At 39.2% G+C, this 19,919-nt stretch overlaps 4 protein-coding genes and 1 pseudogene across 5 annotated transcripts; 3 read left to right on the top strand and 2 right to left on the bottom strand.

Annotated features, from left to right (window-relative positions):
- The first annotated feature begins 773 nt into the window (after nt 1-773).
- LOC119983035 (feruloyl CoA ortho-hydroxylase F6H1-2-like) lies at nt 774-3,149 on the top strand. 2 transcript variants are annotated; one of them, XM_038826687.1, is made up of 4 exons: nt 774-968; nt 1,149-1,277; nt 1,689-2,100; nt 2,280-3,149. In XM_038826687.1, exons 2-4 carry the CDS (start codon nt 1,163-1,165, stop codon nt 2,854-2,856), a joined length of 1,104 nt encoding a protein of 367 aa, XP_038682615.1. In that variant the 5' UTR covers nt 774-968; nt 1,149-1,162; the 3' UTR covers nt 2,857-3,149. The 2 variants fall into 2 exon arrangements, with proteins under 2 accessions (XP_038682615.1, XP_038682623.1); XM_038826695.1 differs by lacking the exons at nt 774-968; nt 1,149-1,277 and having other exon boundaries at nt 1,487-2,100.
- Nucleotides 3,150-3,270: 121 nt separating this feature from the next.
- Nucleotides 3,271-8,027, bottom strand: LOC119983025 (translation initiation factor eIF-2B subunit gamma-like). The gene is made up of 13 exons (XM_038826675.1): nt 7,840-8,027; nt 7,615-7,710; nt 7,269-7,346; nt 6,112-6,192; nt 5,639-5,852; nt 5,495-5,553; nt 5,106-5,155; nt 4,932-5,019; nt 4,583-4,843; nt 4,385-4,477; nt 4,086-4,190; nt 3,758-3,874; nt 3,271-3,655 (listed from the first exon to the last, which is right to left on the bottom strand). The coding sequence occupies exons 1-13, from the start codon at nt 7,903-7,905 to the stop codon at nt 3,584-3,586; spliced, it is 1,380 nt and encodes a 459-aa protein (XP_038682603.1). The 5' UTR covers nt 7,906-8,027; the 3' UTR covers nt 3,271-3,583.
- Nucleotides 8,028-8,713: 686 nt separating this feature from the next.
- Nucleotides 8,714-10,398, bottom strand: LOC120006180 (F-box/kelch-repeat protein At5g26960). The gene has a single exon (XM_038856119.1). It carries the CDS (start codon nt 10,243-10,245, stop codon nt 8,896-8,898), a length of 1,350 nt encoding a protein of 449 aa, XP_038712047.1. The 5' UTR covers nt 10,246-10,398; the 3' UTR covers nt 8,714-8,895.
- A 1,347-nt stretch (nt 10,399-11,745) lies between these two features.
- Nucleotides 11,746-14,730, top strand: LOC120008028 (G2/mitotic-specific cyclin S13-7-like). The gene is made up of 8 exons (XM_038858537.1): nt 11,746-12,025; nt 12,704-12,804; nt 12,896-13,150; nt 13,241-13,366; nt 13,457-13,705; nt 13,792-13,953; nt 14,058-14,239; nt 14,332-14,730. Exons 1-8 carry the CDS (start codon nt 11,920-11,922, stop codon nt 14,471-14,473), a joined length of 1,323 nt encoding a protein of 440 aa, XP_038714465.1. The 5' UTR covers nt 11,746-11,919; the 3' UTR covers nt 14,474-14,730.
- Nucleotides 14,731-16,546: 1,816 nt separating this feature from the next.
- Nucleotides 16,547-18,899, top strand: LOC120006662 (annotated as a pseudogene).
- The last annotated feature ends 1,020 nt before the right edge of the window (nt 18,900-19,919 follow it).

The raw sequence follows: 19,919 nt of genomic DNA, 5'->3' as shown, positions 1-19,919 counted from the left end.
GATTTGGGAGGAAGATTTCATTAAATTTTTGTCAAAATTCTTTCCTCCCAAAATGGAGTCATTTGGAGGGAAGAGATTACTAATTAAGTTACTTATAAGTTTAAAACCTATTTTATCCTTAAACATAACACTGAAACATAAAAAATAAGGATAAACTAGTAAATTAAAGTACTTTTTTTTCTTTTCTTTTTTTTATCTATCCAAACATGAGAGAGGGAAATGTATTTTCTCTTCCATTCTCTTCCCTTCTCTTCCTTCCCTTTCCCTTCTCTTCCCTTCCCCCCAAATCCCTCAATCCAAACACACTCTAAGAGAAGCTCTGTGTGAAGGAGAAGGAAGAGGATACGTTTTTGAAGGTAAGAGAGGAAGAAAGTTTCCAATTTGACGGAAGAAAATGGAGATTAATTAGCATTAAACATATGAATAGGGGTGGCCAAAAAATCAGTTGCCGGTCAGACAACACATGTTTATAAAATATTTACATGTCCAGACCCTAGTTTGGATTGAATTTCGGACATACTTAATTTACTAAACCCGGATTGATTTAAATCCAGATAATAGTCTGATCCGGGTTAGGGTCTAAACAAATAAATATTACAAGATTTATATGTTTGGACCCGCAAATTCAGTTACGTGAACTGGATAGAGTTTTGCACCCTACATATGAACAGAGAAGACCTAATAAAGCCGTGGGCTTAGGGCCTTAAGCTACTAGCATATGGCTTCTGAGGGCCCACTCTGACCACGGGCCTCTCGCTCGAAATCAACCCAAACTCCCAGACATCCATCAAAAACCAAATTACGCCAAAACGAAACCAAACCAGACAATTCTCAATGCTTAATCGGCAAATTCGCGGTTCTTCCCCTCCTCCCCGCGGTGGTGATGGAAATCATGTTTGGAAACTTTGGGCTACCGGCTTACCACAGTTGCATGTACAACCATTGAAGCAGAAGCAAGCGTACACCATGTAAGTTGATGATTCATACGTGATGGTCTCGATTGGGTTTCTATGAGAGTGTGTGAACCTCCTGCCTGTTGTTTTGGGAATTAAAGATTCCAAGTTTGCTTCGTTTTCTCCGCGGCAGGTCCCAAAAGGGTTCATTTCAGTTCATTTTAATTTTGTTAATTTAGTGGCTCAATTTTGCAGCATTACATATCATTATGGTTCTCTCTTCTATCCCCAATACAATATGCGCAGAAGAATGGTATTTTCCTTTGGTGATAATATTTTTTCCCCAATGGCTAGTATCATCACTGATGAAGATAGTTGGCCATGGTAAGACACTGCTATTGTCTTTTTATTTGCAAAGTATCATGGACTTTGTAATTTTTTTATATCTGTTGATTCCACTGACACACCGTGAAGAGATTCCTGCTGTAATGGAAGGGAAAGATTTATGATGGGTTAATAAATAGTATATTGTTAAGAAACTAAATTGGCTACCCCACTGCTTTGGAAAAAGTGGTTCTGGTTTTTGTTTTCTTATTAGTCAATTATTGTATTTCATATTTTCTTGATGAGAGATCTAGTCTATTGTTTTACCAATATTGCTAGCCTTAGCTTCACCCTCTTCCATCCAAAAGCATTAAACCTCAACTTCTTCCGATCGTTAAACTGTTTATTCCATGGATGTCACTGATTTTGTTGTAACTGAAGGCAATGGACTAAAAGGTCTTGTGGATGCAGGCCTTGAAACACTTCCTCAGCAATATGTTCAACCTCCTGAAGAAAGATTAGATGTAAGCGAACTTGTCAGTAAAGAGTCCTTACCCACAATTGATGTCTCAAATTGGGATGATCCTGAAGTTGCAAAATCAATTTGCGAGGCTGCAAGCAAGTGGGGTTTCTTTCAGATCATCAATCACGGGTTGCCTATTGAGTTGCTGGAGAGTATGAAGAGTGCAGTCCATGGATTCTTTGGGTTACCAAATGAAGAAAGGAGGAAATATTGGAAAGGGCAATCTGTAAGTAATACCGTCTTCTTAACTACGAGCTTTAGCCCTCAATCAGAGAAGGTCTTGGAGTGGAAAGACTCTTTAAACTTCCATTACAAACCTGGAGATAATGAGTCTTCTGCATCATGGCCTCCTGTTTGCAAGTAAGGTTCCAACTTCTATAGACATGTTGAGCAGGGTGGTTCCTTGGTTATCAAAAAAAAAAGTCTAAGATTGATCATTAATACTGTTGATTGTCAGGAATTAGTTCTCCTCTGTTGCTGGGATTTATTTTTGATGTGCATAAGGCAGCCTGTTTAAACTAATTAGTGTAATCTTGCAGGGATCAGGTGCTTGATTACATCAAGAGGGCTGAATTTATCATTAAAAGACTGTTACAGGTGCTACTGAAAAGTCTTGACGTTGAAGAGATTGATAAAGCAAAAGAGTATGCCTTAATGGGATCAGTCTTTGTTAATCTCAACTACTATCCCCATTGTCTGAATCCTGAGCTCACAGCCGGCATAGGCCGACATGCTGATTTATCAACAATCACACTTCTCCTACAAGATGACATTGGTGGACTTTATGTTCGAGCACCTGAGGGTAATGGCTGGATCCATGTGTCCCCAATTGACGGGGCACTGGTTGTGAATATTGGAGATGCGTTACAGATAATGAGCAATGACAGATACAGAAGTGTTGAGCACCGGGCGATTCCCAGCAGAAGCAGGAACAGGGTTTCAATCCCCATCTTTGCAAATCCAGGACTTGATGCATCAATTGGTCCTTTGCCAGAAGTGCTAGCAAGCGGTGAGAAACCAATATATAGGCAACTTATATATGGGGATTACTTACGTTACTATCTTGCTAAGGGTCATGAGGGGAAAAAAACCATCGACTTTGCTAAGAAAGGATGATCTCATACATTGTTAGGGTCCAGCTTACATGCTTATGCAAGCGGGTCGCGTGCCAAGTCAAGCAAGTGGTGTTGATATTATCTTAATTATGCTTTCTAGTAGTTACATGTTAGTTTAAGTGTGGTATTGTATTATGGTTAATCTATATCTCTTTAGTGAGTAGTTATTATGTTTGTGGGGTATTTCAATTAGTGGGAGAAATGAAGGTGGGGTGCAGTTCGCTTACCAAGTATGGGGAGTGTGGCTGTAACGTGTATATAAGTATGTTGGTTTAAATAAAGAGAGCAACAAGTAACAAAATCCAGTTTCATGTTTGTTCATAGGAGGTTGGTTACCCTCGAAGCTAATCATCTTACCAATTCTTGTTTCAACCATTGGCAAACACAAGCATTTCTCTACCAAAAGGGATTCAGGTTCCTTAAATAAACCCATCACTCGATCAATATCGCACGTAACATACATGCTCTTTGTTAATATAAACCCATTACAATTTGTCTTTCTGATTTGAACTTCATGCCATTTTTTTCCTGCAAGGAAATGAACTCCTACTCATTTACCACCAGATTAACATTTTGCTTACGAACAAAATTGAAGCTAACTTCCACTCCTCACAAAGGATATACAATCCACCAAACTCGAAACTAAACAAAATTTGCTCTAGCCTACAACGAAACACCTGCAACATTCCGATCACTCTGAACATTATCGTTTTTAAAGTTTCATGCACTCATTTCTCCTTTCTAGCTAAAGGCTCCCCCTTGTACTCGCTGCCTGCGGCAACCACATAATTTGCCCCAACCTGAAATGAAGCGAAACAAAATGATGATGTGTTAATAGTAATATGTATGCAGGCGCGTATTTTTATCACGTAGAGAGACAGAGAGTGAGAAAGATTGTTTACCTGACAATCTCTGAGTACAACACGCTCATGAAGTTGTACATTGCTGCAAACTACAGAACCTTGGATAGAACATCCATCTCCAATCGTAACATGATTCATTACAACTGAATTAACCAACTGGAAATGCATCAAATAATATGTTAAAAAGAGTTTCACAGAAAGCTTAAACATTTCTTACTTATGAATATGCAAAGATGGGCAAGCGAATATGCAAAGATGGGCAGGCCAGAAATTCAAATGAAACAAGTAGTTACTCATATAGCCCTTTGTAGATTATGCAATGTTTGGATTCATCTGGACCATTATGGTCGAAACACCATCATTGTACCTTTACATTAGAACCTATCCGGCAGTGACGGCCAATAACAGATCGTTTCACACTGCATTTGTCACCCATTTGTGAACCTTCTCCCAGCATGCAATGTGGCCCCACCTACAGCCATCAAACCATTTGGCGAGATCATAGAATACCCTAACTCCCTAAGAGAGAGAGGATGTAAAACCATAGCCCCTCAACCTCATATGGATCATAACAATGAACTAATATATTTTATTAAGCTAGCAACAGGCACTGCTAACCAAAACTAGTATATCATCAAACTATCTTGGTAGAAGTAGAGTCCTTACAGTAGTTTTAGATCCTAGCTCTGCTGAAGGATGGATGATGTTGTTATGAGCAGAGAAGGAATACCCAGAAAGATGATTTGCCTCCCCAATAACCTGGCATAATCAAAAGTGAAAATAAGCTCCACCAGTTCAAGCATGGGTCACTAAATAAGAAGAAACGAAGTACCCCAAAAAAAGAAGAAGTCAATAGTCACTCACATCTCGATTAATATCACTGAACGACTGGATAGAATTTAAGCGTGCACAGTACTTGCTGTTGTCAGCAATATAAACACAGCACTTGTGAGTTTGCCGAGCAGGAGCTGAACCATCAGGATGCATTGCGTAGAATTCATGAAAGCTTGGCGTAGATGCATTAGCTAGGATTCGAGACATCATTACATGATTGTTTTCGGGAAAAACCTTCTCATTACTATTTTCTTCTGCTTGTGATTGACCATTTAAGAATACCTCTGATTTCTAAAGTACACAACAAAATACGGACTAACTTAGAGATATTAAACCAAATACCCTAGCAAAAATATTCAAGGACCTTATATGGACTAACCAGCTGACTGCGAACAAGATAAGGAAGCACATCCAGTTTTAGGCTCTGAAATTTATCCTTCTTGTCCAGAATTTCTTGCAGGACAGACCTGTAAGAATTGCAAGGGAAGAAATATAGAAAGGAAAATTGGACTTAAAGCAAGTAACAAAAAACTTGGCAATAAGATATACTAACCTCTTGAATGCATACATATGGCAATCCATTAGATCAGCATGAATTTCCATCTGTACGCAGAATAAATAAGAAAAGAACAAGACCAAAATGACAACCCTAAATCTATTTGTGTCTTTGGTAGACATTCAAATTCAAAGATGGACTACCAAGCAGAAAGAGTGAAGAATAATTTAGGCAAAAAATGTAAGAAGAGCTTTAATAACAACTAGACAAAAGTTTGCTGGTGGGATAACCATGCAACAGCAATGAGTATGCCATCAATCAAATTCACCAGATTGCTGTAAGTTGTAGAGGAAGTTTGCAAAGTCATAAGGTAGTAATTCACCAGATTGCTGTAAGTTGTAGAGGAAGTTTGCAAAGTCATAAGGTAGTAAATATGGGAGCAATACCTGCCCTACAGCACGGAGAATGCTCTTCTGGATTCGAGTATCTCTCTCAACTTCAACACCTGTAGAGGAGCACAAGATGCATGTAGAATAGATAAAAAGCATGCCAGATAAAAAGAAAAGAAAAGAAATGATCCAACATCTGACCTGTTGCTATATGTAACAAAAACTGCCTAGTGCGGTCCAGCCCTATGACATTATGACGCTTCTTGGTTTTTTCTTTTCCACCAGAGGATCCTGTCTCTGAATGTCCACCTACAGAAGGAGAACAAAGCATCGCAGTCATCACAGCATCATGTCGTCTATGAGCAGCTGCAACTGCACCAGGAGGAACATCAGAAACAAGATCACCGCTCATTACCTGCAGAATACATAGAAACAATGGCTGTAAAGAACCAACAGTCCATAAATCAAACTAGGTAGGTAAACAACACCTGTACATAAGGCTCCCGCAGTGGGCGAGTTCCAAGATGTACGCAGACCTTACCCCAACATAATATGTAGAGAGACTGTTTCCAAGAATTGAACCTGTGATCTCTAGGTTGCACCCCTGCAACTCTATCCCTAGGTCACATGTTCTCCTGTATAATTCAAACTAGATAAAAGGCATAAATGCTGACCAGAAGGTCCTTAGCAGTCAAATGATGTGCAATCGCCCTCAGCGCACCAGCTGTTCCAACGTCCTCAGGGACTGCAGCAACCTACAATGTTATGGAAGTCAAACAACTCCATTATTCAGACGAAAAACGAGATTTGTAAAACAAGCTCCCCAAGCATAAGAGTCATGGCATCATCTTCTATGCATAACAAAATGTAAATATGAGAGTGAGGCGTGTATTTCCAGCTTAAACAAATGCACATGCAGAAAATCAAGTGAATTAATCATGGACCATAACGGAAAATCCCTAAAAGAAGTGCATTTTTATATCAAAACAGAGATTGGTAAAAGTTTTCAAAAACTCTTTACCAGGCCTCTACTAACTTTTTGAGGAGTGCCAACGAACTTCCTTGGATTATAGAAATATATACTTTTAAAGCATTGTTGTACAACAGTATGAGCCATTGACCAATAATAAGTTTAGCAAGGATAAACAAAGTTCTTAAGCTTGAGAAGATCATGGATCAACGGTTCGATATAATTAAATTCTGGTTCTCTAGTCATCATGGTTTGAACATTAAAACACTATACTGGGATTTTCCTATTTTATTTTCAACATATGCCTTAACAATGTTCATATTTTCACCACCTATTTGTTTGGAATTTTATTCTTCCAACAATTATGAAATAAGCCCTGTAATCCCAGATTTCATACAAAACAACCACCATTCAAGCCTTCATGGCAATATATCAAGACAGTCCTGCAATTACTAATCTAATCACTGAGGCAATACTATTGATCGTGAAGAGAACCACCATAAAATCACACCAAGTGCACAAGGTTCCTAAAATAGCAGAGGTATCTAGGAGGAGCATATATAGACATCCCTATAAATTGTAGAGAGGACACCAATAGTGAATTATTGGGAGATAGATTCTGGAAACATTGTTTTTAACAAAAGATTGTTGCTATTAATATTTCAGTTGAACTATCCTGTCAAAAGCTCTACGCTAGACAAATGATTATGAAGCAGCTTTCAAAGATGATGTATATTTTGCAAACCAGCTGAAGATAACCACACTCTATAAGAAAGCTGATATTTTAGTTTTATATTTATCTACTTTCCTTCACAAGATATGCTCTATTTTACTGCACCAGACATCTAAATATGGAAATACCTCGACATGTAAACGATCAACATAAGCCCCCGATATCCAGCCACCAACACGCAGAGCTGCATCCCCCCCTTCAACAACCTGCACCATAATAACTTAATACACATAAAGAACCCTAAAATATAATTCCACATAAATTCAAATTCATTATTTAAATCCACAAACGTATAAATAAAATCACAAAGGGACTAAATCAAGAAGCAAAAAACTGCTCGCACAAAAACAGGCATTAAATCTTCACTACGAGTTAAATTTGATTGATTCTGGGATATGTTACTTTAGGTCATTACTTTGACTCGAAATCAAAGAGAACAATATGGAAATTGAAAATTAGGGCACTGTAGCATACGACAATTAGATCCTTGAGATTACAGAGCTCCAATTGCTCCAGAGTATAAGAGAGAACCGGACGGTTGGCCACCGGAAGCAGAGCTTTGGGTACCTCCTGCATTGGCAACAGCACTGTTAGAAACTCAAAAAAAGAAATCGCAAAACTAAAAACAGATTGTAATATGATCATATGAAGGAATAATCGGAAAGCCGTTTGTTTCAATCTTTAATTTTAATTTAAGACCTTGGAGACGAGAGGGACGAGCTTCTTCGAAGTGCCACCGGCGAGGACGACAACTTGGAAATCCATCGGAGAAGAGAGAGAGAGGAGTAAGAGTAACCAAATCCAATACTGAAAAGTGTTTGGGGGTTCTTTGAATCTTCGAATTGTTAGAGAAAAGTAAAAAAAAGACTGCAGGACTCACCTCCTCCGTCTTTTTGAAGAAACAGGGAAAGTGTTTTCGGTTAACCACGGATATTCCGGCCCAAACGACGGTCTGCCTTGTTTATGGGCTGGGCCTGCCTAAAATATGGTAACGTTTTAGGGTTCGGGAAGTGCTTTGGTGGGCCTCATGTTTAGGCAAGAACTTAGGATGTGTAGCTTTAGTCACAGTCAGGTTTTTTCTAAAAATACCCCGTCAACTGATTTTTATAAAGGATGATCAACTTAGATTGGGATGTCTTTAGAAAAAATCGAGGTGTGACTAAAACTATCCACTTAAGATAGGTATGACCACCAGCCAATACTAACAATAAAATTGGTATAACTGAATGGGTCTTCTGTTAACTAGTGCCCTTAACTAGTGCCCTAAGAACAATGATTAAAAATTTACCACAATTTATCATGTGAAATGGTATATTGATTCTAATATAGATTATTCAGGCCACAAAACATAAGCGTGAAAAAAAATCTGTAAAAATCAAACCGATTGATCGATCGGCTAATTTTACAAAAAAAATATTGAGAACTTATAGATGATTGATCGTTAGTTGAATTAAATTTATGTCAAAAAATCGAGAATTCGCTCCCTTAACAAAACACATCCCTGAAAAACATAATATTACACATTCTGCTAATAATCAAATCAAAAGGCAAAAAAAAAAAGGGAAAGTCACAGTAAACATTTTTCAAAAAATATCTAGATTGGATTTAGAATTTTAGCTATCCGAGCCAACAAGGCTTTATAATTATATTACTCAAAACGAGATATTTGGTTTACGCTTTTTGCAAATGAGATCATTGCCTTCCACACGTTACGTGCGCATGATAGCAGGCTCAAATTAGCACGACTCACGCCACCTAATGCTCCACACTCACGCAGACGGCGCGTCGAATCACCTCCGGTAGATCCGCCCCTCTACTCCACTCTCCGCCCGAACAATCGTAAACTAAGACCAGTCCTTCTCTCATGCCCCTCACAGTTCTCCCACTCCTCCTGAACAAGTCATCGATGCCACCACTGACTTGAACCAACACCACCTTATCTTCAACTCCCACACAGCTGAATCTGACTGTACTGTCAATTCTTAACTGCGTCGGCAGTGGCGGACTCTTTATCCTACACCACTCCCCGAATCCACCGCCGCTGTTGTTCTTTCGCAGCCCGTTGAATCGCCAAAACGACAGCTCCACCGCGTGACTAGCCAACACGTACACGTACCCACCGGTAGCGCAAGCCGCCACCACGCACCCACCGCCTGGCAACGTACGACTTCTTAACCACCCGCGCGTCTCCACGTCGTACAAATCCATGGAGCTCGCGTATACGTGTGCCTCCGATCCCGCCGCAGCACGTGGCACTTCGTTTGCTGAATCACTGCCGATTTTTAGGCCTCCGATCACATAAAACACTCCATCCACGGCCGCTCCAACACATCCATACCGCCTACGAGGAGAGTGCGACACCACACGCCACGTGTCACTATCAGGATCATACTCCTCCACTGCAGTAGCTTCTCTTGAACCGCCACCAGCGACGTAGATTTTTCGATTCACGACGGCGGCGGCGAACTTCTTTCTAGGAAAAACAATCGGCGATTTCGCACCGACAGTGCCGCTCCACGTGTCATACCGCAGTGTCTCGTTGCGTCCGATAACATAGATAGTGGGCCCGATGGCGCACAATCGTGCGCTAGACAGATTCTCAAGGGGTAGAGCTCGGAGGGGAAAATGCAAAGCTATCTTCCATTCATGAACGACTTGATTCTGGAACCAAAAAGCGGCAGCGAAGAGTCCGTTGTTGAAGGCCGATAAGGCGAATACCGAGTGGTGAAGAAGGCCGTTGAGGCGACGTAGAGTTGGGAAAGCACGGGAGGAGAGGAGGCGGGACCAGCGGCGGCAGACGAGTGAGACGGAGGGGAGAGAAGAAGAAGGTACTCTAGAGAGGCATTCCAAGAGAAGGTCGTCAGGGAGAGAGCAGAGGGAGGCGTGGTGGTGGAGAGGGATGGGAGAGAGGGATTTGGAGTCATTGGGATTGGGGAAGCAGGATTTCATAAGCCATGAGAAATGGCGAGAGTTACAGGTCTCCGACATGAATGGGGGATTGAGTTCGGGACTGAAATGAAATAAATTTGCTTTGACAAAACCATCCGCATAGAGCAGGCGTATCTGGAAAAGCACGGGGTGGATTTTGACTCCTTTGTCCCCCATATAACAGAGTGTTCTCTTCCATCTTTTTATTATAGTTTTCCTTTTGTTTTTTTTGTTATCACCCCTCTAATTATAACTAAATACTTATTAGATGGCGTGACGGACGGAGGACTCACGTACCTGAAATTTCTCATACAAAACGCAATTTAATATATTTATGTATTGGATGAGTCAGTGTTTTTGAAATGGATAGGGATTCAAACCTGGTCATCAAAATGATACGTATCATTTTTATCACCCTCTAACTAACTAATGATTCGGATGCGAAGGATTAGTGTTAATGCGATCATTGGCAGGTCAAGTCATGGTAATGAGTTTAATTATGGAATTCTTTTATGAGTTTGTGCACCAGTACTCATGATTAAGGCCTTGTATTTTACTGCGAACTTTGTGTGGGAATAAAAAATAAAATGGAAACAATGCACGTGACATTATGATACAACCAACACATATGGTGGAATCATGAAAAGTCTCCCAGTCACACTGTATGGCATGAGTGATCTGATAACGGATAGCAACAAAAGGAAACGCCAACTGTATAATATGAATTACTTCCTATTTATTTTTATACTTTTTTTTTTCATAATCCACACTATCGAAAAATAAAAAAACAGGCGTTGTCTTCTCGGTAACTATTCTTAAAATATGAGAATCTTGAGTAGTTCATATGACATTCATATGTGTGATATCTCATCAAGATATTGAGTTCGAGTCTCCCCATCATCTTTCTCAATATAAAAAAAAAAACTATACGTTAAAGTTTAAAATAACACAAAAGTAAAAATAAATATGTTGAAGCATTTACTATCCAAAATCTTATTAACTAAAATTAAAAAATTAGTAGATCTGTTCCACAATCAAACTCAAGCTTAAGATTCGGAAAACATTCAAAGAAATGATAAGTTGAAACATCCAATAGCTATATACAATTTTAAAAGGATGTTGAACTAAGAAATAGATCCTATAAGCTAAAAACGTATACTCAATTCGATGGAATTGTTTGATCTTGAAGGCTATATTCACAATTTACAGTTTTAAAAGACAATATATAAATATATTACTAGAATTACAAACTATATAAAATTAATTTATTTTAATCAATATGCAATTTAAAAATAGTTTTAAGAAACTAATCAAATTATAAAAAAAAACACAATTAGTTGCAAACAAAAAAACATAATTAGCTGGGTAGTAATTAAAATTCCGTATTATTTCGAATGTCTAATGAATGGGCCGAGAATGTGTTTAAATGGGCCTTATCAATTGTGAAAAAGTTTAAAGCCCATTTCACCCAACCCGACCCACTTATTGTGCGTGTTTCATAAGCCATAACCCCTAACGGCTATAAAATTCCAAAACTTTAAAAGCCAGCGTTTCCTAAAAGGAAACGGATTTCATGGCCGTTCGATTGACATTAGTCAACGTCCAGGATTCGTTAAAGAATTTGACCGTTGAGGCTCCGCGTCGCTTCAAAAGTAATTGAAACCCACTTTCATTATATTTGACATTGCCAAAGCAAAGCAATCAACAACGGAGAAAGAATTTACAGAGAGATTTCCAGAGGGTTTCATAGAGAGAGAAAGTTGCAGACGGAAAGAGAGAGATCGAAAGAGAGAGGTGGCGGCCACAAACGCAGAAGTTGGAGAGACGCGCAGCGGTCGTCTCCAGGAGTTTATGTCGTCACTGTTAGCGAGTATTGGAGGAGTCTTTGGCCAAACCCAGCAAGAAAACGAACCGGAGATGACTTCCAGGGCTGTTGTTCATCAGAATCAACCCAGAGGTGTTTGTTTCTTTTATGATTCTTTCTGAGTATTCTTTCCGATTTTGGGATTAGGTTGTTTCTCAACCATCAAACTGTTATGTTTTTGTTTGTCTGTTTCTCTGTTTCTCTCTCTGTTGATGGGTTTATCGTTTTCTGTATGGCACGGGTTAGGAAAATCTGCGACTAGTTTTTGTTTGATTATGGTTTTGCCGTGTGTTTCTTTCGTAAGTCATCTAGGGTATTGCTGTATAATTTACTGTAAAAATAAAGTCATTCTTTTGGGGTTCTTTCACATATTTCGCTTGATTGGGTAGATGGCAATGTTCTGCAACTGAGTTTGGGTTCTAATTTTATGGAGGGTTTGCAGATTTGAATTGATGTTAGAGAGGTTGTCTATGTCTAATACGTTATTGGGTTTTCTTCTGATAAAAGCGGATCTTCTCTGGTTATTAATGGGTTCTCTCTTTGTATGATTCCTATTATGATGGGTCATAAATGTGTTCAATTGCATGTTATTACTACTATGTCATGTTTTCCTCATTTTCGATTGTATGTTATAACCCAGAAAGAAATCTGGTTGGTAATTTGATTTACCTTCTAAGGGGCCTATTTGACGTCTTCAAGATCTTTGTTTAATTTTCTTTGGACATGACTGAAAAGCTTTCAAACCCAATTCAAATTTTATGTTATCTTCAGGAGAAGTGAAGCAAAAGAACGCCATGGGAGATGTGAGAACTAGAAGAGTTCTTCAAGACATTGGTAATCTAGTGATTGATAATGCTGCTGCGCTAGGGAAGGTAGTCTTATAAGTTATAACCTTATTTAAATTTCTGTCAATAGAGACTCATTGTTGAAATTGTGTTTACAAACCTTGCAATGAACTTGCAGAAGCCAATCTCAGAAGTTGTAGATGCTGTCCTTGCTGTTAATGGGGTTACGGTGGGAAAAGGTGCTGCTGTACTGAAGGGGGCAGCAGCAGGTAGAATGAAGGTGCCTGAGAAGCCCAAACCTGAAACTGTGATTGTGATAAGCTCTGATGAAACTGAAAAAACTAAACCTGTTAGCAGAAGAACATTAGCAGCCGGAAATTCAACAAAGGAAGTCAAGAAGGCCTTCACTTCAATTCTCAGTGCTCGAAGCAAGGTTTTTACTTGAGACCCTTTTAGTATTTTTTACTATTTTTTGCTTTGGTATCTTGTTGAGCATCCCTAAATTATATTGTTTCTTCCTCAGGCTGCATGTGGACTCGCCAATAAGCCAAAGGATCCAGTTGTGAATATTGATGCAGATGATGTTGATGATATATTAGCAGTGGCTGAATATATTGATGATATCTACAAGTTCTACAAGCTCACTGAAGTATTGATTTTCAGCCTTTCTGTCTTGCTTTCTTTGTAATTTGTCCCCACTCTTAACTTACACAATACCATGATAAATTTTTTGATGCAGGACGAGGGCAGAGTAGGCGATTACATGGGTTCTCAGCCAGAAATCAATGTTAAAATGAGATCTATCCTTGTGGACTGGTTGATCGAAGTTCACCGCAAATTTGAACTGATGCCAGAGACCCTTTATCTTACCATAAATATTATGGATAGGTTCCTTTCTCTGAGGGCTGTATCCAGGAGGGAGCTTCAGCTGGTTGGGATCAGTTCAATGCTTATAGCATGCAAATATGAAGAGATTTGGGCACCAGAGGTGGTTTTCCTTTTAATATTCACGAATATGAATTCCTTTGCTTTTTAACTTCTCTAGTTTTTTATCTAACTTGATAATCTCTGCAGGTTAATGACTTTATTTGCATATCAGACAATGCCTATGTCAGAGAACAGGTTCTGGCAATGGAGAAAGCAATTTTGGGGAAGTTGGAATGGTATCTCACTATTCCTACACCATATGTGTTCCTTGTTCGGTTTATCAAAGCCTCTCTTCCATCCGATAAGGAGGTGAGTTATCTGGATTAGTCTTTGGGTTCAATTAGTCTGGCTTTCTGTTAAATAATGATATCAAGATTCAAATACTTTTGCTCCTGCTAATGGGTGTTGTACAGATGGAGAATATGGTGTTTTTCCTTGCTGAGCTTGGTCTGATGCAATATCCAACCATAATTAAGTACAGTCCCTCGATAATCGCTGCTTCAGCCGTCTATGCAGCTCGATGTACCCTCGACAAAACTCCTTTCTGGACTGAAACTCTGAAGCACCACACAGGCTACCATGAAGATCAGCTAAAGTAATAATATAACTCATTTCTATTTCAGGTTTTAGTGAAAACATGTCTGTTGAAGGATACTGATCAGTCGGTCTACTTTGTTAATGTGACAGTGATTGTGCAAAGCTCTTGGTTAAATTCCACCTTGCAGCAGCAGAGAGTAAGCTGAAGGCAGTGTATAGGAAATTCTCTTGCCCGGATCGTGGTGCTGTGGCTCTGTTTAGCCCTGCCAAAATCCTGTCAACCAATCTGTGATGAATGAACAATTCGATCGAGTGGCGGAGATGGATGAAACACATGTACATATACATGGGTAGATCATGCTTCTTTTGTACTGTCCCTCCCTCCTCTACTGAGGAGAGAGTTATGCTGTTTTTGTTAATTTTCTTTTGGGAGCCTTTCATTTGGTGAGTGTGAGTGAATGTGTGATAAGTTTACTACTGTATGATCCATATGCTATGATGAAAGTAATGACTGAGGACAGAAATTTTAAAAGAGAGAGGGATATATATTTCTCCATAACTGTTTTACCTTCAAAAGGAGTCGTCTAGCATTTCGTCTGAAAATGTTGCGATGGAACCAGCTACAGCTTGTGGGGCATTGACGAGAGAAATTGGTACAATTTATTTTTTATTTTTAATTGCACAATTTTTTTTAATGTCACATAGGCAATTTAACTTCCTTTGAAATTCTGACCTATTAAAGCAATTTTCATCATTATTTTAAATCCTAATGTACACTTTGCGACTCATGGCTCAATTGTAAATCAGAGATGACCACCCCGTGGGTATAGCGGACCTTCAATTTAGTCATGAGCGGAATCTCATTGCTCAAGATTGCGCCAAGGGCTAGAATGAGACTTAGCTCTCTCCCAAGAAGTAGGCCTGTGTCATCGGTTCACGGAACTTAGAAAATCCAAGGAATTATGTCCCACTAGTTTGGACTCTTGACCCAAAAAAAGGTCTTGGAATACTCAAAAATTATCTAAGAATTCTAAACCAAAAAATATTGTTTGGTGAGTCGAAACAATATATTGAAGACGGACCCTAAAGCGTTATTTGCTGTACGGATTCTTCAACATCTATGTGTATTCATTACCGAAACAGAAAACGGAGAGAGAGATTTGTGGTTATTGGGCTTGGTTTGCTAGAATGAAGATGAGCCCATTAGTCAATAGTAACTGCCCAATGGGTGAGGCCTATAGTCTGCCTTAAATCCAATGTTGGTTCCGCCCTTACTCATCAGGGTTCAATAATCTCTTTAGATCAGACACAGCCCAGTCCATCCCGTTTGGCCCAATAACCAACAATCAATAACTATATTGTATTTTGGACCCAGCTTGGGGAGAGATTTTAGCCCAATACTTTCGGCAGGTCTAGTTTGACCTAGCTCACAAAACGCTCTTCATCGAAAAAATTACTAAAAAAACTCTATTAGAAAATTTAGTATAAGAAGGGAGTAAAAAATCTTTTTTTTCTTCTTTCTTTTGCATAAGTAATTACTGGTAGATTGTGTCCTGGAGTGTCTCATGATGTTTAGTAGTTGTTCAGATGCCTTAGTGGAATGATGTGATTTCTGCTGCTATCTGAGAATATCGATAGATTATAGTAAGATCTAGGGAGTGCACACCTATGAGGATAGACTAGACCCGCAGTTATTTTGTCATCCGATCATAATTTATCACTCCACTTGTTGGATCTGACACAACTCATTCACAAATGCAGGACAATATTAAGGTTAAAAATCACACATCGGTGGTCTGGTTGACTTAATCCGACCGAGTTGTTTATAGGCAAAGCCAATTCCTCTTACACATTGAAGACATGCATAAATAAAATTTTGAGGGTAAACTATTATACCCACACAACTAGAGCCCAAAGGGAATAATATCTTTGTGAGCTTAGTATGTCCGTTACGCCACTCTAATTCCCTTAAGACACGTTTTATGAGTCTAAGAACAATTGGCGACGGCCCATAAAATATAAATGCGTGTGAATCAGAGCTTAGAACGGACAATATCTTCAATGTGTATTGGGTTGGTAATTTCAACAAGTTCTAGTGTTCGGACTTGACTGATGTAAAGTCAAAACAGATGCAATAGAAAATATCAAAGAGTGATTATGTGTGATTGTAAAAAGTCAATCATCAAACAATTTGATGGTTCAAATCGTCTTCTTTTTTTCCTTGCAAAAAATCCAAGAATGTTTAATTTCCACCAAAATAAATAAATAAACGCCTCATCAGGTATCTAAAGTTTCCACACACATCTCCATCAATTAATAAATTTCAATAGAAAAGTAGTAGTATAATGACAATTGCTGTCTCGTCTCTTCTCTTCTTCTCCCCTTAATTTCCACAAATTCAACTGAAATATGGTCGTCCTGGTTGTTGTGTCTTAGTCTCTGCGACTGCTTGTGTCAAAACATTAAACAATAGTATTAAACTGAGTCTCAGAAAACTTTGAAGAAAGGCAAGATCCTTGTCTGCTGAGAAGATCAGGAACTGATTTATGAAAATATGTCTTTTTTAAGATTGTTCATGGCTGTTTTGTTTTTGTTCTTGCTTGGTTTTCCAATTACCAGTAAAGCTGATCCATTCTACCTTTACCATATAGATGTCCAAATACTACCACTTTCACCCCAAACAGCACTTACCAATCCAATCTCAATCTCCTCCTCTCCTCTCTCGCCTCCAACTCCACTAACACTGATGGTTTCCACACCTCCACCGTCGGCCAAACCCCCGACACCGTCTACGGCCTCTTCCTCTGCCGCGGCGACTTCTCCACCGATGTCTGCCAAAACTGTGTCGCTTTTGCCACCCAAGATATAGTTCAAAGGTGTCCTGTTGAGAAACTGGCTTTTATCTGGTACGACGAGTGTCTTCTTCGTTACTCCAACCAGTCTTTCTTAAATACTGTGGACGAAAGGTCTATGCTGCGTATGTACAATACCCAGAACGCCACAAACCAAACCAGCTTTAATGAACTAGTGCGAGCCACCATGTATGATTTGGCAGCTCAGGCTGCAAATGGCACTAGAAAATTTGCGATGGGAATGACGAATATCTCGTCGTTCAATTTTCTGTATACTCTTGCGCAGTGCACTCAGGACCTATCTACTAATATCTGCCATAGATGCCTCCAGGTAGCCATTGGAAACCTTATACCTGGGTCAATAGGAGGAAGAACTCTGTCTCCTACCTGTCTCGTTAGGTACGAGACGTACGTGTTCTATAATCAGTCTGCGCTTCCGGCGCCACCACCATCACCTCTGTCTCTTCCACCTCCTCCGGCTAGTGGTGAAGGTAAATCTTGAACCCTCCCTTTGTAAAGTTCATTTCTTTACAATTTCAAAGTCTTTTTTTTTTAATCTTATTTCGCCCAAATCTATGTGGGTTTGCTATGTCTAATCAATCAGGACTCTCTAGGCTGAAAAAGTGTATGAATTTTGTTTTTGTTCTTCTTATGCCTCCTGTTTTCTATTAGTTTGGAGCAAGGAATTGGAATTACAAAGGCAAAATAGTTGCTTCAAGTTTTAATCGGAACCCACCATCCATATACCTTTAGGAGACTGGGTGTGACTGCCTTGAAAATGGAAGAGAAGCATCTCATTAGTTCCAATTTTTTTGTTATGCAGGAAAGGGTGGACTCTCGACAGGAATAATAGTTGCAATTGTTGTTCCCATAGTTGTGTCTGTGGTGCTTTTGGTCATAGGCTACGGCATCTTAACCAGGAGAGCGACAAAGAAATACATGGCGGCACCAGATGATGATGGTAAGGAGCAATTTTACCTTATCTTGGAATCCCATGAAAGAAAAAAGTTATCTGTTGTTCTCATGTGTCTTCTTAGAATATTCACCTCTTTTGTCATGCAGTTGGGAATGACATGACAACAACTGTGGAGTCCTTGCAATTTGATTTTGCGAGCATTGAAGCTGCCACAAGAAAGTTTTCTGATGATAACAAGCTAGGCAAGGGAGGATTCGGCGTGGTTTATAAGGTAAGGAATTAAACTAGATGTCTTGAATTTTGTTTCAATCTTGATTTTGTAAGTAACTCAAGAACTGGTATAAGAGAGAGTTCTATTCTGATGATTGTTGGAGAATTCTTAGGGGACACTTCCGAATGGAAAAGATATCGCGGTGAAAAGGCTATCAAGAAGTTCCAGACAAGGAGTAGAAGAATTTAAGAATGAGGTTGTATTGGTAGCCAAGCTTCAACACAGAAATTTAGTGAGGTTGTTGGGATTTTGCTTGGAAGGAGAAGAGAAGATACTTGTCTATGAATTTGTCTCCAACAAGAGCCTGGACTATTTTCTCTATGGTATGATACAAACAACTGAACAAGAACATTACTGACCTATAATATTGTCACAAATCATTACAGATAATTCTCATTCTCTGCAGCATGACAATGATTTTGCTATGGATGAATTTGCAGATCCTGAAAAACAAGGTCAGTTGGATTGGTCAAGGCGATACAAGATCGTTGGAGGAATTGCTCGAGGAATTCTTTATCTTCATGAAGACTCCCGATTAAGAATTATTCATAGAGATCTCAAAGCAAGCAATATATTGTTAGATAGTGATATGAACCCAAAAATCTCAGATTTCGGAATGGCAAGGATTTTCGGGGTTGATCAAACTCAAGGAAACACAAGTAGAATTGTTGGGACCTAGTGAGTTTAAAATTCTTATCCTTGATAATTCCAAACTGTCAATTGCTAACATCGATCGTATTCTGAATTGTGCATAAAGATCAGTGGAAAATGGCCTGTGATGTAATGTTCTTTCATTTCATATCATATCTGAAATTGCTCTATTAATATTTGCTTCTCAGCGGATACATGTCCCCAGAGTATGCCATGCATGGACAATTTTCTGTGAAGTCCGACGTGTATAGTTTCGGAGTTTTAGTTCTAGAGATTACAACTGGGAAGAAGAACACTTCTTTCTATCAGTCAGAGGGTGCTGAGGACCTTGTGAGCTATGTGAGTATGATATTCACTTCTTGTTTGTAGCAATTTTCTTTACAGAACAAACAGAAAAAATCTTATTTCTAAACCGATTTACCATGGCAGGTGTGGAAGCATTGGAGAGAAGGAACACCTTTGGAATTATTGGATCCTACTTTAACCGGTTCTTATTCAAGAACTGAAGTGATGAGATGCATCCATCTTGGGTTATTATGCGTGCAGGAAGATCCTGCTGAGAGACCTACAATGGCAACAATTGTTCTCATGCTCAACAGTTACTCTGTCTCTCTACCTCCACCTCAACGACCAGCATTTTTTTACCATACTAGAACAGACCAGAGCTTGATTCTAAAAGGGCTGGAGACTGATCAATCCATAAGCAAGTCCGAGTCACTGCCGCCTTTCTCAGTTGATGAAGGACCCATTACAGAAGTGCATCCTAGATAAATACCAGAACTGTCTACCGTTTGTTTCATTGAAGAATTAAAGAGCCCCATTGTACACCTAGCATTCTTAGTTTCTTACCATTTAAAAGCAACTTTGTAGCAGCTATAGTAGTAGTTGTCCACTTGTCTGTGGTTATATTTATGCAGAAACGTACGCAATAAAGATCTCCTTTTTTATCCGATAGGGTAAGAAGAGAGATGAGGGATCAATTTTGAAGAAGATTTAGAGCAAGTTTTTTATTTATCTTACTTTCACCCGTAAAAAGAGCAACGGCAAC

This window comes from Tripterygium wilfordii, chromosome 2, assembly GCF_013401445.1.
Source record: "Tripterygium wilfordii isolate XIE 37 chromosome 2, ASM1340144v1, whole genome shotgun sequence".
NCBI classification, from domain to species: domain Eukaryota; kingdom Viridiplantae; phylum Streptophyta; class Magnoliopsida; order Celastrales; family Celastraceae; genus Tripterygium; species Tripterygium wilfordii.
This window is presented reverse-complemented; position numbering and strand designations above follow the sequence as displayed.

Excerpts from the sequence above, each read along its gene's own strand:
- LOC119983035 (XM_038826687.1), top strand. The coding sequence starts at position 1,163 with ATGGTTCTCTCTTCTATCCCCAATACAATATGCGCAGAAGAATGGTAT. Across the intron at positions 1,278-1,688 it reads GATGAAGATAGTTGGCCATG|GCCTTGAAACACTTCCTCAG; the intron begins GTAAGACACTGC and ends TTGTGGATGCAG. Across the intron at positions 2,101-2,279 it reads TCATGGCCTCCTGTTTGCAA|GGATCAGGTGCTTGATTACA; the intron begins GTAAGGTTCCAA and ends GTAATCTTGCAG.
- LOC119983025 (XM_038826675.1), bottom strand. The coding sequence starts at position 7,905 with ATGGATTTCCAAGTTGTCGTCCTCGCCGGTGGCACTTCGAAGAAGCTC. Across the intron at positions 4,478-4,582 it reads TCAGTGATATTAATCGAGAT|GTTATTGGGGAGGCAAATCA; the intron begins GTGAGTGACTAT and ends TGATTATGCCAG. Across the intron at positions 4,191-4,384 it reads AGCTAGGATCTAAAACTACT|GTGGGGCCACATTGCATGCT; the intron begins GTAAGGACTCTA and ends TGATGGCTGTAG.
- LOC120006180 (XM_038856119.1), bottom strand. The coding sequence starts at position 10,245 with ATGGGGGACAAAGGAGTCAAAATCCACCCCGTGCTTTTCCAGATACGC.
- LOC120008028 (XM_038858537.1), top strand. The coding sequence starts at position 11,920 with ATGTCGTCACTGTTAGCGAGTATTGGAGGAGTCTTTGGCCAAACCCAG. Across the intron at positions 13,151-13,240 it reads TTCTCAGTGCTCGAAGCAAG|GCTGCATGTGGACTCGCCAA; the intron begins GTTTTTACTTGA and ends TTTCTTCCTCAG. Across the intron at positions 13,367-13,456 it reads AGTTCTACAAGCTCACTGAA|GACGAGGGCAGAGTAGGCGA; the intron begins GTATTGATTTTC and ends TTTTTGATGCAG.